Source organism: Xenopus laevis, chromosome 1L, assembly GCF_017654675.1.
Source record: "Xenopus laevis strain J_2021 chromosome 1L, Xenopus_laevis_v10.1, whole genome shotgun sequence".
Lineage (NCBI taxonomy): Eukaryota > Metazoa > Chordata > Amphibia > Anura > Pipidae > Xenopus > Xenopus laevis.
In genome coordinates, this window is record NC_054371.1 from 211,212,577 (window position 1) to 211,235,890 (window position 23,314).

At 40.6% G+C, this 23,314-nt stretch overlaps 1 protein-coding gene across 1 annotated transcript in view; it reads right to left on the bottom strand.

The window, feature by feature from the left end:
• parp8.L (poly(ADP-ribose) polymerase family member 8 L homeolog) overlaps nt 1-15,097 on the bottom strand; it is a 193,380-nt gene extending 178,283 nt beyond the window's left edge. Inside the window, exons 1-2 of the mRNA XM_041569417.1 lie at nt 14,660-15,097; nt 13,797-13,851 (exon numbers count right to left, since the gene is read on the bottom strand). Coding sequence (XP_041425351.1) covers nt 13,797-13,851; nt 14,660-14,750 — 146 coding nt within the window. The 5' untranslated portion in view covers nt 14,751-15,097. The remainder of the gene's footprint in view (nt 1-13,796; nt 13,852-14,659) is intronic.
• Nucleotides 15,098-23,314: the final 8,217 nt, after the last annotated feature.

A 23,314-nucleotide genomic window follows, 5' to 3' on the forward strand; every position in this document is an offset into this window, starting at 1 on the left:
ACAGTTTGCCTGATGTAAAGGGGGTCTAATGTAATAATAATTAAAGCCTAAAAATGACTACAAATGCTACTTACTGTACCAGCAGAGAGGTTTAGCTATCCTATAACAATATAGATCTGGCCATAGGAGCTGGCCATCTTGGATCAAGTTAGGACATCGGTATAGTGTCATTGACGCTGCACATGCTCAGTGTGCTCTAGGCTTCTGTTAAGAACCTAAGTGTTGGGGATCTTCAGAAATCATCAAGCAGAAAATCAGATATTTCTGCCATAGAAGCTAACAGGGTTGTTTAATAAATTCTGATGCAGAATTCACTGATTTCTGAGCTGCCATGTAATGTGAATTTGAATTAATCAGGCTTGTATCTGACTTATATTACATATATATATATATATGGGCATATACAATTTATATAGTTATTTATATACTGTAGAAGAAGATGGAAATCTACTGGGGCATCTTTAAAATTATTGAGCTTCTTTGCTAAAGGGTTTTGAAGCCAATAGCATAAATGTAGCATTTCCAACTTACCCCTACTTTAGCTTTAGTCAACCTTTAATAAAGCAAGTAACACCAAAATGCAGTGATTTCCATTGAACTTTATACAGAATTTGCCACCTGCAATCCAACCCATCCTCCCAATAGAATTAGTAATGACTGGCTAGGGGATACATTTTTTACTCTTGAAGGTTCATGGAGAGTCTCATTTGAACTAATTATATTTGAGAGGGGGGTCAGGCTGTGGTCGGATACCTCGGTCTGTCTCAGCAAGCGTGAATGATGTAGATAATGTAGAAATACTTTGCAGTGACACATTTTCTTGACCTTTTAAAGCAGTATTACTAACTGCAAGAATAGCACAGCAAAGAAAGGTGGGAAGAGAAAATCTATAAATGTAGTTCCTAAATAGAACTGGAATCTGCCTGTAAGTAAATAATATATGTCTGTGCAGTCATTAAGAGGGCTCTACTACTACACTGGTGAATCAGCTTCACGAATCAAAATAAAATAAAAACTTCAGTACATTATTAGTGATGTGCAAATTTCTCCCATTGCGCTTCGCCGAAAAATTCGCGATTTTCCTGCGGAATTCACAAGACAGCGAAAACTGCGCTAAAAATTAGTGAAGCTTGAAAATTGACGCCGGTGTCAATTTTGAGCGCGTGTCCGAAAAGTCGCTTGCGTCAATTTTGACGCCGGCGTTAAAATTAATGGGGGTCTGAATATTCGTGACGCTCTGTGATTTTGATGCGAGCGACTTTTCGGACGCGTGTCCAAAATATTATGATGTCGCCTAATTTTCGCGGGAGTTTCGCCCATCACTATACATTATTATTGGGGGGTATCATTGGAAATAAATGAAAATAAGCTTTAAAAATACTATATATACTGTGTGAATGTGTACGGTGGTATCGCAGGCACTCCCTCCTAATTGCTATCTCTGATGGTGCAAGGTGCCCTGATGCTAAATATTTTTACCTAGATACAGTATGTCTTTTTTATTATAAGGAGGTTAGTTATTAAAGTCCAAATGTTAAAAACTAGAAAAATTTGAGTTTTTTTTACTATAAAATCCGTATTTCTAGTGAAATTTTTTTTTTTCGAGATTTACTATACCTGAGGCTGCAAAAAGTCTGAATCTGAAAATCCGCCATCTCAAACCTGCCGAAGTTTTATATAAGTCAATGCGAGATGTCCCTATCCTATGTGGAAGTTTCTGTGGTCTGCTCTGGAATTAGCCCAAAAATCTGACTGTTTTGGAATTTTCTGGAAAAAAATCTGAAAAATTCAGGCTTTTCGGGGGGAAAAGCCGAAACAAAATCAAGCAATTTAGGGGAAAAATCCGAAAAAAATGCACAATTTGGGTTTTTGCTTGATTTTATCAAGTTTTTCCTCAATCTGATTAAATCCAGAGAGCTGATTTGATGCACAAAGCAGCAACATGGGTGCAAGTAGTTTACAGACTGGCAGTAAGTACAGGGATGTGTTATGTTTGCACCCTTGGTGCTCCCTTTGTGGCATGTCTGAATAGCTTGCAGGTTAGGGTGCATACAAGGGATGTTCCAACCCAGCCTACCCCTCATGAATATAGACTTGTATCCATGGGAGAGGTGCAGGTATTTGTGTTTCAACCTTGACTGCAAAGACCTGCTCCTTACGGTGCAAACTTATGTGTAGGATGCAGAGAGCAAAAGACACAGCTTTGTATATATTTTTTGCACTTTCACTCTGCCTCATACTTTGTAAATGAAGCCCAAGCGTTAATATCATAAAGTTTACAATAGATAGAGTCCCCAACAGAAACTGATCAGCTGGTAGCATTTACTGATCAAATGTTTGCAGGGTTCTGAGCAAACTTTACTCCTTTTATTTATTTTGCATTTAGCAGACTTATACTGTAGCATATGTAGCACAAACATAATTTTAGAATGTCAAGGCAGATGTCAAGTAAAGGCCTGTGCCCCTCTTTTAATTCCTAGTGGGGGCAAGTGCCTGGCAGCAGGGGGGTATTTTTTTTACATTAGGAACATGGTCGTTAGAATCATGTCCTTGACAATCTCCTGGCACAGCCAAAGTTGTTCTTAAATGGCTTTGATCCACTTGGGGGGCTTATTTATCAAAGTCCGCATTTACCTCAATATTTTCTGCTACAAATTCTGATCAAATCCGCTCGGGTTTTTTAATACCTATTTATTATTACATTTTCTTGAAAACTAGCTTTGTGGGAAAAAAATCAGGTTTTCCAAATTTTTTCAGATTTTTCATCTGTTTTCACAGGTTTTTTTTCAGATTTTTCACCCGAAAACTCCGATTTCTTATGCTTTTTGCTGAAAACTTTGGGGTATTGCACAAAACCCAGCGCATATCAAAAAATCAATGCAACCTCGACAGGTCTGAGATGCCGCATTTTCAGATTCAGACTTTCCATCCTCTGGGTTTAAAAAATTCTGAAAAATTAAAATTTTTCATGATTTTTGCATTCCGAGTTTATTAAATAACCCCTTTGGTGTAGGTGCAGCAATCAGCTGTGTCAGGAGTTGGCCAAGCATTTACTCCTAGGGCACATTTACTAAAACTCATATTAATATAATTTTTTTATGAAAACAAATCTGACCAAACTCCCTTCCAGCGACAAAACAATACGACAAAAATCGAGCGTCAATTCGAATCACATGACCGATGCTCTGAAAACGTATCAAGTTGCCGCTGTGAAAACTTGTCTTTTTCAGGTTATTAGACGAAAACCCAGAATTTTTCAGATTATCAAGCGCAGATCATGATGTCAGAAAACAACTTCAGGGACATCTTCCATTGACATTTACATGACCTCAACAGGTTTGAGAAGGACTATTTTTGGATTCAGATTTTTAGCAGCTTTGGGATATAATAAATCTCTAAAAATTGTAGTTTCCCCCCACCCCTAAAAACCTCAACCAGAAAAAACTGAGGTTTAATAAATGGGCCCCTTAATGTAGTACATAACCCTAAAGCCAGCCACCCATTAGGTATGGAGGTATAAAAAGACATGAGACAAAACACATAAAGATCTCAACTAAAGACTATAAATCCCAACAATATTGTTTTGACTGAGGCAAAAATTAACATTTATTAATAAACACTGTGAGAGTAATGTAACAAAAAAAAGGTAAAATGTGTGCTACATTTCTAGTAAGCCCTAGTTACACTATTCAGGTGCTTTAAAACAAACATTTGATTAGTTGCCATGGGTTACTAGACCTGGGCACTTTCTTTTACAGTAAAACCCTACTGTAAAACGAAATCTTAAATCACCAGTTGATTGCGGTTTGGGTAGCTGTAATACATATCCTGGTAGCACTATATAAATAGTTACACATACATTAAAAATATACTATTACAGATTATTTTTCTTTGAGTCTTAATATTTCAATATAGCGTTTACAGGCCCTAAGGGAAATTAGTTATTTTTTCTTGCAAAAAGCCTAATTCACGTTAAAATTAGCTTTGAATATTCAAAGGCATTCTGCAATCAGTCTTTCTGGTTCAAATAATTAAATTTTTGTTCTATATCTCCAAAATTCTTAAAGGGGACCCGTCACCAAAATAAAATATTCATAATCATATTTTATCACATCAATCAAGCAAAATGAACTTTAATTACACAATATAAATTATTTGAATCTTGTTTCCTCCAGTCTGGGAATTCATAATTATAACAAGCAGGCAGTAGCCATTTTGCGGACACAGTTATTAAGACAAGCCTTGTATCATCTCAGAATCTTGTTTGTGCACCAGAATGGGGGACCTGATGTCCATCCCCATGTCCTGGCTACACAATTAAATGGTGAAGAGAACTGGGGGAATGTGGGGAGAGCAGTGACATGTAGGAAGTGCTGAATGGAAAGTGAAAGTAATTGTCTGCCCAGGGCATAGAGGAGGGGCAGACAATATTTGATTGACAGCTGAGATATTTAAATGACCTTACAACAGCTATGAATGCTTTAATAAAAAATAGAAATTGGATTTCATGTTTAATTTGAAAAGGACTTTTATTATACATCTTTTTGTGTCTGGTTGACAGGTCCACTTTAATTTTAACTGCTGTCTGGTTTATAGGGCTTAATTTAGTAAGCAGGAAGTAGGTTAAAAGTCAGCTTGATAGATGAATAGGAGAGGGTCTAAAAAAACTGAAATTGAGCCCTTTTGTAAATACAGTATGTTATTTGTTTGCCTTGGTCCTACCTTTATAGTCAGTTTGTCATCAAGTATCTCCTGTGCACTGCCATTGGGTCGGGCTGACTTTCAAAGCTACAGTAACTAGATGAATACTGTAGTTGTGACAGACAGTTGAGTGCAGAGAATTAGACTCCACCTTAGAATGGAGAGGGAGTCTCGGGGGCAAAGTGTCAGGTTTTGGGGTATTTTAACTTTTTTTAATCAAATTGGAACCACACAATCCCAGGCCATTGTTATGTATGGCATGTAGTGTTTTTATTATTCAGAGGTGTTAAATCATCCAATACTGTTAAGAGTGCACCAAGTTTAACAGCCACTCTCTTTGCAGAAAATTGGAATTCATTATAGCTTATGTTGCTTATAAATGTCATTTGCATTGGTGCAATTTTGAACTTTGCCTGCTGTATCTGCAGAAATATAAAAAATACTTTAGGCTATATATCTTTAATTAAATGCAGAGTAAAAACCTTCAGTTTGATGCTTACAGTCTGCAACAGTGGTGTAATTACCAGGGGTGTAGATTTTGGGGAGGAAGATTACACATCCTGCACTAGGGCCCACCGGTGACTAGTTGCACCACTGATCTGCATAATGTTCCTTCTTAGCAAAATAATGTCACTAACAATCTGCACAGTGTATCTTCCTAGTGCTTTTTTTCAGAAAGGAAGGTGGACATCTCAAAAAAACAACTAATGTAGGGGACCCAAAGGATCAATCCTCCCCGGGAAGTCTTGTGTCTATGCTCTATGGGAGGGAGGCTTCCCATTGGCCTAAATGTTTTGCAGGAAGTTCTTGAACTTTTTATAAGTGGGGAGGAGTACGCGGCTCACTATGTTTGGTTTCTGCCAAGTACAAGGGGTGGGTGTGCTGGGAGCCTGGAGAATAAGGCTCTAGTATGAACTTTTAAGCCCTAAGGTGACCAAACATGCTAGGAAAGTGCCAGGAAAGTCTGAACCAAAAGCATTTTTAAGCATAAATCAAATCCGATGCCGTAGAATAACTCACCAAAATAGAAACATGGCCCAGGTGCTCCAGCCCCAGGCCCTCAGCTCAAAGGAGCGGACAATCCATATGCAGAGAATAAATGTTGGTGCTGGGCACACTGGTAACTCACGTATAGATCAGACCAACGTTTTGTTGGTCTGACACTTAATCATAGGCTTGAGTATTTACAAACATACAACAGTATTTAAAGGCTTGTTGATTGGTTGCCCAGCCTGTAAATACTGTTGTATATTTGTAAATACATGGCCCGGCACCAACATTAATGCTCTGCATAAGGAAAGTGCCAGGAACCCAGTGAATAAGATAAAAAGGTAGTGGGAGTCAGTTTTATCATAGAATTCCCCTTGACAAAGGCTTTAGTGCCAAAACATTCATTCTCATTTTTTCCCCCTGTGTGTCTCTTTTTGCCTTGATCTTGTTACTTGGTGGTATTTATATATTTCTGCTAATACTGTTGTATTTGATATACCAGCCTGTCTGATGTAAAAAAAAATGTTTTTGCCATTTACTATAAAATACATTTTTTTTAATACCACCTTTGTCTACTAAGTCTCATTGAGTGTGCAACCCCTCTCCATTTCTATATTCAGTTTTATCATAGCACAATCCAAGGAGATTGTGAGATACACAGGCCACCTTAGGAAGAGGATCTTCTGCTCCACCGAGGAGAAGTAATGGGAAGTTAGAACACTGAAGATGACAAGAAAGAGACTCAGGCTATTTTCTTCCCTGAGAGGTTTCCACTGGAGGGGATTCAAACTTAGGCGGATTTTCATTAAAGGAGAAGGAAAGCTACGGAGCCATTTTATTGCCAATAGATTAGCTGCAATAGTGCAAGCTAGAATGCAATATTTATTCTGTAGAATGTTTTACCATACCTGAGTAAAAAGCTCTAGAAACTCTCTGTTTGTTTAGGATAGGAGCTGCAGTATTAATGTGGTGTGACATCACTTCCTGCCTGAGTCTCTCCCTGCTCTGGGCTCAGATTACAACAGAGAAGGGAGGGAGCGGGGGAAGAGGAGCAAACTGAGCATGCTCTTGCCCAGGGCAATGAGGTTTAAGCTGAAGGCAGGAAGTCTGATATAGAAGCCCATGTGTACACAATAGAAGGAAAGAAATGCAGTGTATCTTTTGACAGGGGACTCAGAGCAGCATTACTTTGGGGGTTTACTGGTATATGTAGATGGACCTTTCTGATAAGGCTTACTTAGTTTTAACCTTTCCTTCTCCTTTAAGGCTAAGGGAGGCTAAGCCTCCCCAAACCTGTTTGCCTAAAAAAATTTAAATTTAAAGAATAAAAAAATTAAAATCCTCTGACTGACCAATGTGTCTATTTGAGCGTGTCTGGGGGAGGGGCAAGGGGTGCTGCTTGGGATCAGGGCCAAGAGACAAAGCAGCTGCTAATCCTCCACTGCTTGTCTGGTATGTGGGGATAATTTCATTTTTACATTGCACAAAAAAATAAATACTATCAATGGTCAATGGTAGTTCCACTGATCTATTCAGGTAGGTATTAGCTGAAGGTGTGATGCAGCCGTTATGGAACCATTGTGACCAGATCTCAATTTCACACCTGTGTGCGTTTCAACACCTACATGAATAGCTCAATGGAACTATTGTGATTGGATATTGGTGAACGTTTCCTGAAAGGGGTTGTTCACCTTCCAAACACTTTTTTCAGTTGAGTTATTTTCAGATTGTTCACCAAAAACAAAATCTTTTTCTCAATTGCTTGCCATCTTTTACTTTTTGCTGTTTTCCTAAAATTGAAGTTTAATTTTCGTGTCTCGGGGGGTGTCAAAGTTGGCACCCTAAATACAGAACAGATACCAAGCACCCTGGTCTCGTCTCATGCTTCTGCCTGTAGCAGCCGCCTTTGGGCTCGGGAAGAGCTACTCAGATGCCGACAGGTCTTATAACGAGAGGTGCAAGGCGAGGAGTTCTGGACAGGCAAAGGGCACAACTAAATGCAAAGACTTTGGGCAGAAGGTTGTGGTACAAGGCGTAGACAGAATCGTAGTCAGATCAGGCCGGGTCGGGGCAGGCAGAGAACAAACAAAGTCAGGCAGGCAAGGGTCAAAACCAGGAGATCAATCAGAGGGATTAAGCAGAAGAGGTAGTCGGATTTCAGACAAGGGTCAGGATACAAGAGTTCAGAATCGTCAATAGCCAGGCAGGGTCACAACAAGGAATCAGGATCAGAATCAGAATACAAGCTCAAAGCACCACAGGATAAACCAGTAATGGGCAAGGTCCCACAGCCCTAATGAGCCCTAAATAGTGTTCAAATTTCGTGGCAAATTTCTGCACCTTTAAATTTCGAAGAGGCGCACCGCACGCGCCCTAAGGAACCGGCGCTGAAGTAGCAGGGTGGCGCGGTCTTACATAGCGACGCGGCGGGCTTCCCCGCCGAGGGGACAGCAGGCGTCCCTGCCGTCCACCCACTAGACCACCAGGTAAGATTGTTACAGGGGGTTTCATTGTGGCTGCTCAGTGATCCAGGAGCAAATTCTGAACGGTTACAATTTGCTACATTTGGTTTAAATATTTCTATTAGCAACTATTGTATCAATTCAATTCACCTTCCTCTGGATCAGTTAACAGATCCATTTGGCTATTTTCACCTACAAAAAAATGTTGTGTTGGTGTTGAATGCAAGTTTTTTCTCAACCTCATCTATTGTTATATTGTGTTACATTGAAACTGCAGTAAAAAAAAGCAGCCACTGTTCTTTGCAAGGGGACCAGAATATATCCGCATTATACTTTCTATGTATAAGATCTCCCATAAATGACAGTTAACACATCCCTTGTGTTTTGTGTGAAAGTAGACAAATGAACATGGTTTAATGATAAACAACCCAATCTTTAGCCCTGATTTCCAGTAATGTGGATGAACTGAACTTTTTCTATCATTTTGATAATAAAAGAAAGTAATCTGGGCTTTGTCCATGTCAAGTGAAAAATGACTTAGTACTTAACCATGCAGCGTGTGAGCCCATCAGTAAGTAACGCTTAAGAAAGCCCATGTTTTCCTGCTCTGTAGGGTTGCAAGCATGTTATACAGTTTGTTGTTTATTATAAACAATCTAAGAGTGCTTTAAGCATAGCAGCTGTGCTCTAGTTATGACCTTATTGATATCCGGAGTGAAGTTAGAGCGTGGTTATTATCCTACTGTGCTTCAGAAAATCATTTTATGTTTGTTCTGCTGCTTCTTTGGAAACACCTGCTCTCTATAACTCCTAGTCAATACCATAAAGTCTGATTCTGAAAGAAACATTGTTTATTAAATTACAAATGCATCGAAGGGTTTTTATGTTTTATTATTGAAAACGTTACAAGAAAACCAGCACATCCGTCCATTCTATAATCTTCTGCAAGTTCCTATAAATTCTGACTAACCAGGTGCCTGCGCAAAGTCAAACCTGTTCTTGCTGGAAAATAGTTCCATCGATGACATGCCACACACAAAAAATAACTATACTAGCACATAAAGCCCCTCTGTGCTGCTACTGGCCACAATATAAACAAAGACATATGTTTCACTTCTTTTTCTTGGGCCTGATGGAAAATGTTCTCCCTATTCTACCCCAGAATGACCAACAGGCCAATACTGGAACCTTGCTAAATTTGTTGCCTAAACTTTAAAATCTCAGAAAGGTGATCCATTGGGCGGCGCTCGATTTCTCCTCCCTTCCTTCCCAATAGGAGATAGCCAGGGAGGAGAAATCAAGCGCCGCACGATGGATCATTGCCGTGTCGCCTTTTCTAAAGAGGAGCGGAAGCAGAGTTTTGGTAAGTTATTTCTTAATAAAGGCTTTGCGATTTTTTTTAATTTGTTTTGGTGGGTTTTTTTTCACTCCAACTTGCAGTACAGCAGTAAAGAGTGACTGAAGATTATCAGAGGACAAGTCACATAACTAGGGGGCACCTGGGAAACTTACAATATGTCTAACCCCATGTCAGATTTCAAAATAAAATATCAAAAAAATCAGTTTGTTCTTTTGAAAAATGGATTTCAGTGCAGAATTCTGCTGGAGCAGCACTATTAACTGATTCATTTTGAAAAAAAAAAAATTTTTCCCACGAAATTATCCCTTTAAGTCTTTATTATAAATAAGGAAGAAAGATAAAAATCCAGATAGGCCAGTATTTTCTTTCCAGAAAAAGGTGACAACTCTAAGGGGCCCATTTACTTAGCTCGAGTGAAAGAATAGAGGAAAAAAACTTCCAATTTCGAAATTTTTTTTGGCTACTTCGACCATCGAATGGGCTACTCCGACCTTCGACTTCTTCGACTTCGATTCGAGCGATTCAAACTAAAAATCGTTCAACTATTCGACCATTCGATAGTCGAAGTACTGTCTCTTTAAGAAAAAACTTTGACCCCCTAGTTCGCAACCTAAAAGCTACCGAAGTCAGTGTTAGCCTATAGGGAACTTCCCCATAGGCTTTGGTAGCTTTTTTGGGTCAAAGAAAAATCGTTCGATCGATGGATTAAAATCACAGCATAAAACCATGGCTTCATTATTGAAATGGAAAACATGTATTATGATGCTAGAGATGCTGAATTGCTCATTTACATTAACCTTAAATGTTGGATTCTTTGGAGAATTCCTTCCTATTACAGGTATTGGATCTGTTATCTGGAAACCCGTTATCCAGAAAGGTTTGAATTATGGGATGTCTCCCATAGACTTAATTTTATCCAAACAATCTAATTTTTTTTAAATTATTTCCTATTTCTCTGTAATAATAAAACAGTACTTTGTACTTGATCCCAACTAAGATATAATTAATCCTATTGGGTTTATTTAATGTTTAAATGAATTTCTTGTAGACTTAAGGCATGAAGACCCAAATTACGGAAAAATCCGTTATCCAGAAAACCCCAGGTCCCGAGCGGAAACAGAACCAGCCTATTGGATTCATTTAATGTTCAAATGATTTTAATAGGCTTAAGACATGGAGATCAAAATTATGGAAAGATCCCTTATCCCAGGTCCTGAGCATTCTAGATAACAGGTCCTATAACTGTATAACATTCTTGTTTAGTGCAAATATTTATCCTGACTGTCAAAAGTGCAAAGTACATGCTTCCTGTTAGGCCTTGTCATGACTCTATTTCATTTATCCCACTTTGTCTTGCCCCTTGTATTCCCACAATAAGAAACATAAATGCTCCACTCTCCCGTGGGGTTCCCAGCAAAAACAAGGAAAGGTCAGTACTAATTGGGCGCCTGCTCTCTGGATTAAGAGGTATCACTTTGTACAATTCAAAAGCATTTTGCTTTTTTCCAGAGTTCTGTACATAATACAGGTAAAAAATAATATTGTGATACAATACAGCATCATTAGGTAACTGGATTTTACCAAATCATGGGACCCTAAGGGTTCTTATACAGCATATTCGATTGTATACAAATTGAAATGCACTCTGAATCCATCAAAACAATATTTTGCATTCACATTCGAATTTTATGCGTTCAACGTGCATTTTTGTAATTCATTTTGAATTTGAGCTAAACACATAAATATGGAACGTCTAGGCTTTAAAACCCAGCTCTGAATACTTGTTGGTGCAGAATAGAGTGGAATCAATTAGCTCATGCATATAGGTGCATTCAAGCCTGTGACTCAAGTGCGTCATAATGGCAGAGGTCTAAATGATTCTCTTTCGATTGTGCAGCCTCAGATGCCTCGAACCTCTTTACAACCACAGTTCTTAACCCTTCCAAACAGACTTGGGTTTCTTATATTTTATATCTTAAATACAATTGTAGCATGTTCTAGAGTGACAATCTAAGCAATTTTGCAGTTGATCTCAGTGGTGCATATGGGCCTTCAGCCTAAAGCAGGTGACCCTCACCCCCCCAGTTCTCAGACTTGCCTGCACCCATGGATAAAGTCAGCTGCACTATGTGCCTTGTGCCACCCTATGCTAGCAAGTAAGGTAAGTACAGGGATCCCTTTTCCTCCTCTTGTATTCCTGCCTTGTGCTTTGTCAGTAACAAGATAAGTAGGGCCGTGCCAGTGGATGCCCATGTACTGGCTATAAACTACATTGCACACATCAAAGGGCACAATCCATTGTGTAACTGCAATGATTTGTGCCTGAGACCAGCGTGGTGCAAAAATACACCCCACTGTAAATATGACACCTGTCAGTCTGTGCTCATATATAATCTGGTTGCTAGGCAAGGTTGTACTTGTTGGTGTGGGGCCTACAGAAGGACAAAGCATACACTGCAGGATCCTGTTATTTATGGAAACGATCCAAACTATAGTCTTTCAGTTGCTAGTATATCTAATATTCATATTCATTTAGAAGAGGCTTCTACAGTATTTCCACTGTTACTATAGACACCATCTCTCCCTACTATACCTGCTGTCCCACAGCCACACTCCCTTCCCAGAGACTATTATCAACTGTTACTATAGGCACCATCTCTCCCTACTATACCTGCTGTCCCCCAGCCACACTCCCTTCCCAGAGACTATTATCCACTGTTACTATAGGCATCATCTCTCCCTACTATACCTGCTATCCCACAGTCACAGTCCCTTCCCAGAGACTATTATCCACTGTTACTATAGGCACCATCTCTCCCTACTATACCTGCTATCCCACAGTCACACTCCCTTCCCAGAGACTATTATCCCTCTGTTACTATAGGCACCATCTCTCCCTACTATACCTGCTATCCCACAGTCACACTCCCTTCCCAGAGACTATTATCCCACTGTTACTATAGGCACCATCTCTCCCTACTATACCTGCTATCCCACAGCCACACTCCCTTCCCAGAGACTATTATCCCACTGTTACTATAGGCACCATCTCTCCCTACTATACCTGCTATCCCACAGTCACACTCCCTTCCCAGAGACTATTATCCCACTGTTACTATAGGCACCATCTCTCCCTACTATACCTGCTATCCCACAGTCACACTCCCTTCCCAGAGACTATTATCCCACTGTTACTATAGGCACCATCTCTCCCTACTATACTTGCTATCCCACAGCCACAATCCCTTCCCAGAGACTATTATCCCACTGTTACTATAGGCACCATCTCTCCCTACTATACCTGCTATCCCACAGCCACACTCCCTTCCCAGAGACTATTATCCCACTGTTACTATAGGCACCATCTCTCCCTACTATACCTGCTATCCCACAGTCACACTCCCTTCCCAGAGACTATTATCCCACTGTTACTATAGGCACCATCTCTCCCTACTATACCTGCTATCCCACAGTCACACTCCCTTCCCAGAGACTATTATCCCACTGTTACTATAGGCACCATCTCTCCCTACTATACCTGCTATCCCACAGCCACAATCCCTTCCCAGAGACTATTATCCCACTGTTACTATAGACACCATCTCTTCCTACTATACCTGCTATCCCACAGCCACAATCCCTTCCCAGAGACTATTATCCACTATTACTATAGACACCATCTCTCCCTACTATACCTGCTATCCCACAGTCACACTCCCTTCCCAGAGACTATTATCCACTGTTACTATAGGCACCATCTCTCCCTACTATACCTGCTATCCCACAGTCACACTCCCTTCCCAGAGACTATTATCCCACTGTTACTATAGGCACCATCTCTCCCTACTATACCTGCTATCCCACAGCCACACTCCCTTCCCAGAGACTATTATCCCACTGTTACTATAGGCACCATCTCTCCCTACTATACCTGCTATCCCACAGTCACACTCCCTTCCCAGAGACTATTATCCCACTGTTACTATAGGCACCATCTCTCCCTACTATACCTGCTATCCCACAGTCACACTCCCTTGATGCTACTGTGTTAAATAGTGTTAAGTGTTAAATAAAGATAATTATTGAGAAGTTCCTTAGGCAAAATATGATGTGGACTGGGCAGTATTCCTATCCTTAACATTACCTTGGACAGCTTGAGTGGTTAATACAATTAGCTTAACATATCCCTTGTTTTGCTTTCACGCAGCAACCTGAGAAGAACTAACACCATGGCAACACAACCAAATGCATAACATGGAGGAACTCGTTTAAAGGGAAAATACCTTTTGGAGCCGCCTAGGAAAGTAAAGGTGAATGTGGAGTCCGAGTATCTGAAATCTAGGGAAATAAAATGAATTATTAGATGACAGGGTATTGTGTGGCCTCTCCCCAGTCTTACACCCACCCTCCCCGTTTCCCTAGTGATGATGTCAGCAGGTTCTGGACGTTGAAGCTGCAGGAAAACCCCCGTTTCAACAAGTGCAAGGATGCCATGGCAACCGGAGGGATTTCATTTGCCAGTGGATGCAGCGGCACAGCTGACCAGTAGTCTCGCTGAAGAACCCAATGTACAAAAGGGAGAATCCACCGGCATAGCTTCCCCCTTCCCATCTACTGCAACCAATACGCAAAGGCAAGCATGATGGAGGAAGGGGGATTGTATGAGGCCAGTTAAACATTTCCTAAGCCCTCATTTCCAACCCATGACCCCGGTTGAACTACTGATCCCAGCATCCATTAATAACCTTTGGCTGTCCATGGATGCTGGGAGCTGTAGTTCCACAGCAGCAATTAGACATCTCAGGCTTATATGTCTATTTATCTGATCTCAGCAGGGACAAATATTTATTCCAATGCTTTCCATATTGACATATAATCATTTCAGTGCATATTCCCCATGCTACAATACCCCTACCTGATTTTACTATGGGACGGCATTTGGTGCCTTCCACCTGTTCATCTACCCCTATCAAAATGCTCTCTTAATATACAATATTTGGTGTCCAATGTGCTTTACTGTTGTACGTTAGAACAATACTTGAATATTAAGAGGGACAGCTTAAGTTTCTCAGCAAGCCTCGGCCCACGTATCTGTCCCCATTTCCCAATTCCCCCCAACCCCAAATAAAAAGCTGGGGTAACTCACCTGAAAACAGGCAGTCCTTTTCCGCCTTGCACTTTTGGATTACAATGTCAATATCTTTCTGAATCCTCTCTTGCCTTGAACACATCCCCATGAAATAAATCCCTGGGAAAGCAGCCCTTTTTACCCCCCAGTTCAATATTTAATGAAATATTTAAAAAAATAAAATAAAAATAGAGCCAGATAGATGTCTCTGTTTCCAGGCAAGGCAATTCCAAGATGTTGCTGCTGCTGCTGCTGCTGAAGAAGAGAAGGGTTTCTGCTGCTGCTGCTGTTGCTGCCACTGCTGCTGCCGTTCTCTTACAATTTCCTTTGCTGACAATAGACTAGAGTTGATGAAAACCACCCCCGCAGGCAAATGCTTGTCAGTAGCAATGCAATAGAGAGAGAGAGCGAGAGTGAATAATAACAATAATCAGCAGCTCACAGTAAGAGGGCGAGAGAGAGAGAGAGCGGAAGAGAGACAGGGCGAGAGGTAGAGTGCAGGCAGCAGCAGCCAAAGAGAGGGAGGGAGAGCTGCGAGCTGACTAGGAGGCTGCAGCTTGTGGATGTACAGCCGCAAAATCACTCTGGAGATCCCCTCAATTCACACACACACATATATATATATAAGAACAAGCAGAATAGTTCTGAGCACACAGCCTGTCTGTAATCACACCCACAATGTGGGACAGGCACCGAGCATGATATGTGTGGGAATACACTCTACACTCTGACTCAAACACAGCTGAGAGCATATTAGACAGACTAACTAGCCAAGCTATTTAATAAACACAACAAAATGATAACCTGACGATCGTATAATACACAAGAGCTATGACTGTCCTGTAAATGATATCCTTATAAACGGTGCTTAGTGATGTCATCGGTTATAATCAGTGCTAAGTGATGTCATTTCTGTCACTGAAACTTGTGTATTACCATAATTAATATGCCCCCTGCTGTAAACTGTGAGGGTATTAGAAGTCACCTAGGCGTTCCATGACTGTATAAAAACACTCGGCCTTCACCCTTGTACCCTTATATGGTCAGGGAAACTTGGTGACTTTTAGCATCCCTATATTTTACAATATATTATATTATATATTATATTATTTTACAATACAATATTTTAATATATATATATATATATATATATATAGTGCTTGGTGATGTCATCAGTTATAATCGGTGATCCGTGGTGTAATTTCTGAGTATTATGATAAATAATGTACTCCCTATAGTAAAGTGTTTGGATATGAAAAGTCACGAGGCATTCCAGGACCTGTAATAATACACTCGACCTTTGGCCTTTATGTGGTCATGGAACTCCTCTGTGACTTCTAATATGAGACCTGTTATCCCGAATGCTTGAGACCTAGGGTTTTCCAAATAATGGGTATTTCCGTAATTTTTTTTTCATACCTTAAGACTACAAAAAAAAACCATTTAAATATTAGTTAACCCCAATAGAATTGTTTCCCCCCTCCCCAGATTAAAATGCTTTCTGGATAACGGATCATATACCTGTATCCTAATATTTTACCATAGGGGATATATTATTCACTATATACATGTTGTTAAGTGGTGTTCTGTTATAAACTATGAGGTCCCTTCTATCAACTCAAACTTGAGCATATATTAAAAATACCCTTACAAACCGAAAAATATGCATTTATTAGAAATAATGCGCCCTTATTAAAAATGGATTGTAATCTTCAGTGGCGGACTGGCCTGGCGGCAAACCGGGAAAAAACCCGGTGGGCCCCGGCCCAGACTGGGTCCTAGATTGGCCCCCAAACAAAAAAAAAAGTGCGGCACAGTGTGCTTACCATTAGCGCAGGTGCATGGTTGGCCTTTTGTTCACGCATGCGCAATGTAAGCCTGTAGTTCATGCATGCGTGCAGTGCGTCATGCGCGCAGGGGCCCCCCCGAGGTTCAGGTTCCAGTGGGCCCTGATTGTGCTATTCCGACCCTGGTAATCTTGGAAGGGAAATTTACAGTTGTTGATCTACAACTCACAGAATCCTTTTTACAAAGACCTGTCTTTTTTTGGAGTCTATAATTCAGCACCATCCTCCCTAAATCAGGACTATATGCTGTAGTATAATTTCCTATAACTCTTACACAGTATATTTTGTTCTTTGTATTTCATTTGTCTTTACATTTTTCCACCCTACTGGGTGCCCAGCAAATATTGTATCTCCCCTACTATGCACCTATCCTGGTAACTGTCACTTTGTCCCTGGTACACAATTCACTCAGTAGGGCATGTGTTGGGTTCCATGTCATGTAATTCTAGGAGCTAATCATAGGATATTTAATAACCCAGAACCCAGTTACCAAGTAAGTGGAAGGGCAATCTGGATTGGAAGTGTGACATGGGGGTTTGGGGCAAACTGGCATTGATCACTGAATTGAGGGCATAGCCAAGTGTATGTAAAACAGTGAGAAGTGCCACATTTCCAAGGAATATCATTCCAGCCTTAAATGATGGCTTAAAACACTGGAAATTGACCTATTTTATATATTGAATTTGCTCATTAATGAGAATACTGCTTGGTGTGCTTCCCTTATCTTTACCTTTTCTGGAAAAAAATACCAGCCTTCCTATATATTTAATTTTTTTTCCTATCAATAACATTGGGATCAACCATCATTTTTACCAGCCAGGTCGGTGAAATACAGACCAGGTGGCAACCCTAATGGTTAGACCTTGGGTTGTCACCATTTCTACAAAGCGCTTCATGCCTGTTCTAGAATGAATTTGTCATTAACTACAGCCCTCAGCTCTATGACCACATTATCCACAGGCAAAACACATCCAGTCTGTTTTAATCTAGAATTAAGTGATGGGAACATAAAGCACTTTTTTGATTGGGTGCAGGGAATACAGAATGCTCTATGGCTGCTTTTATCCTATACAGTACAGGAAGTATGTAAAACAGCAGAGACATTTAATATGGATTGTCGCCCTCCAGTGGCTGGGGGTAAAACTACAGTCTGTGGGATGTCGGTATACTGCAGCACTTGTTACCTCTTTGATTAATGCGCTAATGCTGGAGCGTCCCTAATATACAGCCAATAAATGGTACAATCAAAGTACCTACCAACCTATCAAAGTATAAGCAGAAGAAGATGGTCCTAAAATATTTTGCTGAGGGCCACAGATACATAAAGAACAGGTAAGAAAGAAGTGTATTAACAGATGCTAAATATGTAGTTAGTGCTGCAGGTAACTGGGAGTTGAATTTCATGCCACAAGGAAGCGGGAAGAACTACAATTTGCGACTGGGGCATTCTATAAATATTTGTGGCAAATTTGCAGTGAATTACTGAGTTACTCAGTAATTCAGTAATTCGCCGCCAGCGTCAAAAAAATCTGGACCTGCTTTGAAAAAGTCAATCGCATCAACACTATTCAGATGCCCATTGATTTTAACACTGGCGTCAAAATTGACGCGTGCATCAAAATTCGAGCTTTGCAATTTTTTTTCGCTGTTTTTGAATTTCACTGGAAATTCGCGGGAGAAATTCGCTCCTTAACTACCAATTGGTTGTATTTATAAAGGTGCAAGAGAAACAACCAATCAATACAATTTTCTCTAATTTGCTCTACTATAACATGTATAATGTGTATTTATTTAAAGGAATTTACCCTACCCCCCCCCCCTTTTTGACATGAGTTCATTCAGTTGGGGATGTATAAAAGATCCATAAACAGAAACTATTTTTTTATTTGTACATAAATGCCTGGGGTTGCCAACTGTCCTGTTTTGACCGGGACAGCCCATTTTTTTGAAGGGCTATCCTGGTCAAAACTGCCTGCCCGGTTTTTCAAATTAGGAAAACCGGGCAGGATTCTCTGAGATTGACGCAACGATCATCAATGATCGGTCATAGCCCACCCTAACGTCACATTCCGCCCCCGCTATGTCATGGCCCCACCTGCACCGTCCAAATTTAGTCAAGAGGAAAGGTGGCAACCCTATACATTTCACTGATTAAAGAGAAACCATGACAGTCAGTCTATTCCACTGGAACCAGTTCCTCACCTCCCTTATGTAACCTCTTCATCAACTTGCTCCATTGTGAAGTGATGGATTCTGGGACTTTAAGTCCCTGTGCTTTGCACAACCCACTATGGAAAGCAAAGAGACTTCAAGTCCAAGAATCCATCACTTCACAATGGCTTATGATAATTTGCACTAGACCAATGCTGGTTAAATGTTTTCTGATAACCTCTGGCACCTCAGTCCAACTCTGGGGCTCAGCCTTCCGTTTGGACATGCGGTTTGTGTGACACCTTTATTTTGTGTAAAAATTCTTTACATAGGTCTCTAGTCTATAGTACCAAGTCCCCACTGCCCATTTAAAGGCTAAATGTGCAGCCTAGGATGGCAGAAGGGCCACAGTACAGACCTCAAGATTGCAATGGGCTGGTAAGAAAGGAATGGCTCGGTTTTAAACCACACTGCCATCATTCCTATATTATATATGGTAGCAGCAATTTCCCTTTGTAATAGAAAGAACGGCTGAATATCCATACAGGAGCTCACAGAAAACAGAAAAATGGTAAATACCTGCAGTTTATATCTTCTGATACGATGAATTCATATGAATTGGCATCCTCTTGTATATAAATAACAGAATTCTCTGAAAAAACAAGTTCGATAACTGTGTTCTTGCTTGTTTTTGTCTTCTCTTTATCTCACACTTGATTCATGAACTTGCTAGATTTTTTAATTGCCACAAAACCTAACCCATGAGAAGCTATGGGAGAATCCCATTAGTAGGGACATATTCGTTTATCATTGTTTCCATCTTCATCCATCATTCTCTTGTTTATCCTGTCATCAAAAGCATTGAACCTGGATGGACTATCGGTATAATAACTGGTTAGCATTTGCACAGGAGAGAAAATGCTTTGTTCATGGCTATGAAAGGAGATGGTGTTTATGCAGAGCTGCATAGGAATTTTCCACAGTATGTGTGTGTCCCTTTCTGCACACTGAACAATTACGTTCGACATGGGACTTTCAGGAACTGTGTCTATTCAATAGGGATTCTCTAAAATGGCAGAGTAGGACCTTATATCAGAAAAAGTAGAAGCTCTGTAATGTTTACAGACCAGCGGGGTATAGTGGGGCATGACTTAATTCACTCTGCAAGATGGCCAGACAATTTCTTATGGCAAATATCCTCAGTGTTGGACCAGGGTGTCCAGTGCCCACTGGGAATGCCACTTCAGGGGCTCCCTATCACAGTCGTGAAATCCTCAAGCCAGTCTCCACACCCCAACTTCCACACGCAATAGTGGGTGGGGCTGGAGCACCCAAAGTTCCTGCCAGGGATTGGGTCAGGGCCCACCAGGAATTTTTCCAGCATCCCACCAGCCTAGTCCAATCCTGAATAACCTTGTTAAGGTCCTATAATAAGGTCCCTGCTCATCTTAAAATCAAAAATACAGAAAAAAATGGATGTGCTGAAGCCCAAATGCTGGTTACTAAAAAATACATTCACATTCAAGCAAATATTTACCATAGGTCTAAATTTCAGTGCCTTCATTACTTTGAAGCACTCACCCAATTAATAGGCAGGTTTGGGTGCCCCAAACCTTTCGCTTGAGACAATTGATAAATATATCTTGGAAATACAGGCCACTCACCACTCCAACTCGGTGATCCGGGTGCAGCTCCCCAAAACCCTAGCAAGGGGAGACAGTCAACGATGCACACTACCAGGCTTTACATAAAGGTTTCGGCCAATGAAAGTCACCTATAGAGTTAATCCAGCATTGGGCTGGACCTGTTCAGAGTTGGGAATGGTAAATTGGTTACTTTTCCAAGTAAGTTTCCCTGGCTGTTCTTGACTAGGGGTGTGTAGCTGTTCCTAATCTTTAAAAGGGGAGTCATTTTGTGATTAGGTCTTTTTGGACACCACTTGAGCAGGGGGTGGATAATGCTGAAGAGCCTAAGGTGGAGGTAGGCCTCAGCAAGAGTAGCTAACGTTGGAATAGATTCTGTTGTAGCTCAAAAGTGCTATGGATTGAGAGATTCATGCAAGTAATCAGCATAAAGATAATCACAGACACAGAGAGTAGTAGAGTGGGGCCAGGCAATAGACTAGAGAGTATTGATTCCATCTAAAAAGTAGCCTTCCACATCAACTATTGGGATCGTAGCCCTTCCCAGTGGCTCAGTCTTCCCCCTGCCCAAGTGCCTTGTTTATAAAAATATGGGAACCTTTTTTTTTCAGTGTGCATCTTTCCCCCTCCTCGTGTGAGTGTGCGTGCGCATTCATCGTAGTGCTGGAGAACTCTGCGTCCAATTTTGGATGCGTGTCCTGAAAAGACGTTTGCATAAATATTGATGCTGGCGTTATAGACAACAGGCGTCCGATGCGCGACCATTCTGACGCAATCGACTTTTCGGACGCGCGTAGAAAAGACCAAAGACTCATTTAGGTAAATTTATCAAAGAGTGAAGTTCCGCCACTAGAGTGAAATTCCGCAGCTCACAATTAATTTCTATGGGACTTTGAAAGGCATATTTATCAATGGGTGAAAGTGAAAGTTCACCCTTTGATAAATACTCCTTTAAAAATACCATAGGATTGAATGGAAAGTGGCGGAATTTCAGTCTAGTGGCGGAACTTCACTGTTAACTTCACTCTTTGATAAATATAACCCAGAGTGTCACAAGGCAAAGTTGCTGCACCAGCTGCTAAAATATAAAACTGAAGTAGGTCAGACACCAGGCCGGTGATTACTCTGCTACCGAGAGCAAGTTCTGCTTATTGTTGTAATATCTTGCTCTATATGCTAAGCTTTCAAACCCACTTGCTCAAAATATTTCTGGTACTGCTGAAACATTGGCAGGTAAATAAACACAAAGCTCTCTTTTGTTGTTTCCTTTTAGAGAATAAAATTAGACATGAAAAAAAAATAGAATCAGTGTCCATAAAAAAAAAGCAACATTTTGAAGAGCAAGCTGTTGGGGACAGAAAAATACAATGTATGTATAAGATGCTGATCCACTCTGAAACATAATGGAAAATGAAACTGATCCTTGTATGAGTGTACTTGTGACCCTCCTCCTGCCGGCACCAATACAGCACTTTATTCATGGGGAAAACAGCATAGACCTGCACATACCTACTAACATTTAAAAAATGTAACCACACCCATTTTTGTGGCCACACCTCCTAATTGCGAATATATTACCTAATTTCCCCAGAGTCTCTCCTGATAGTCGATGCCTGGTGTTGGCTGGAGGGGTCGGCACCTCTCCCAATCGTATCTATAGAGAAAATTAGCCAAACAACACAAGCTGGTGTAGCGGGGATCTCCCCTGCAAGTTTATTTAGTCAAGTGATGTAACGTTTCGGGGGCGTGCCCCTTCATCTTTGTCTGATGAAGGGGCACGCCCCCGAAACGTTACATCACTTGACTAAATAAACTTGCAGGGGAGATCCCCGCTACACCAGCTTGTGTTGTTTGGCTAATTTTCTCTATACACACCTCCTAATTACCATGTTCATTTTACAGTTCATTTTACAAAATGTGGCAGGTTATGGAACGTTTGAACACATTTCTTAGGGTCAGGTTTTATGTATTATTATAGTTTTGCTAATGAAGCTGAATTGCCCTTTAAGCTGCAGTTTCCCCAAGAGACCTGCTTCTCTTTAATTGTTACAATTGTTTCTTGGCTTATCTAAAATTTAAACAAATGTATCTAAATGCACCTGCCATGTATTTTAGGCTCTCTGCCAAAAAAAGCCAATTACGTTTTAGAAACTTTGTATCTTTTTCTGGCATCAGTGCAGAAGATCAAAGAGAAAGTCAGGACATTTCAGTAACAATCCGGGAGTGCGGGTTAAGCTGTCAATATCTGGACTGTCCCACGAAAAAAAAACGGGACAGTTGGGAGGTATGCTGCGGCAATGCAAGAAGAGCATAATGTGATATGCAAAGTGCACAATGAGTGACAAGAAGCACATAAAAATAAAGGACACAATCCATGTGATACACAAGTGAAAATGAAAGACCAGAAAAAGGAGGATTGTGAGCAGTGACTGATTAAAGAGATGTTGGGGGCCCTAGGCTACATCTAGACACAGGACCCCCTTCTAGGCTACTGCTGGGTGAGGCTGCATTCAGATATAGGCACACGTTCACCCAAGCTCTCTACACCTTGCCTGCCTAATCTCCTACCGGACCCGGCACATAAAAATAAATATTAGAGAACAAAAGAAGATAAGAAAATAGAAATATTAATTGAAAAAAAAATGCTAGATGGGCCTCTAGACTATAGCCAAGAGAAGTCTGTGCATTAATCTGCCCCTGGTTGTGAATTCAAACAATATTGGACATTATTATCCATTATTTTTATAGCACCTACAAGTTCAACCCCTCCAAATGAAAACCCAGCATCCATACACACCCCTCCCTACTTTCACATAAAGTATATATTCTTGAGCTCTTTATACATCATACACATCATCCCTGCCTCAGAGGAGCTTACAGTCTAACTCTCTATCCCACGGAAACTGGAGTACCTTGAGGAAACACACAAACTCAGATAGTGCCGTGGTTGGAATCAAACCTAGGATATCAGCGCTTCAAGACAGCAGAGCTAATCACTGAATCATATTTGAGTCATATTTATAGCCTTAACA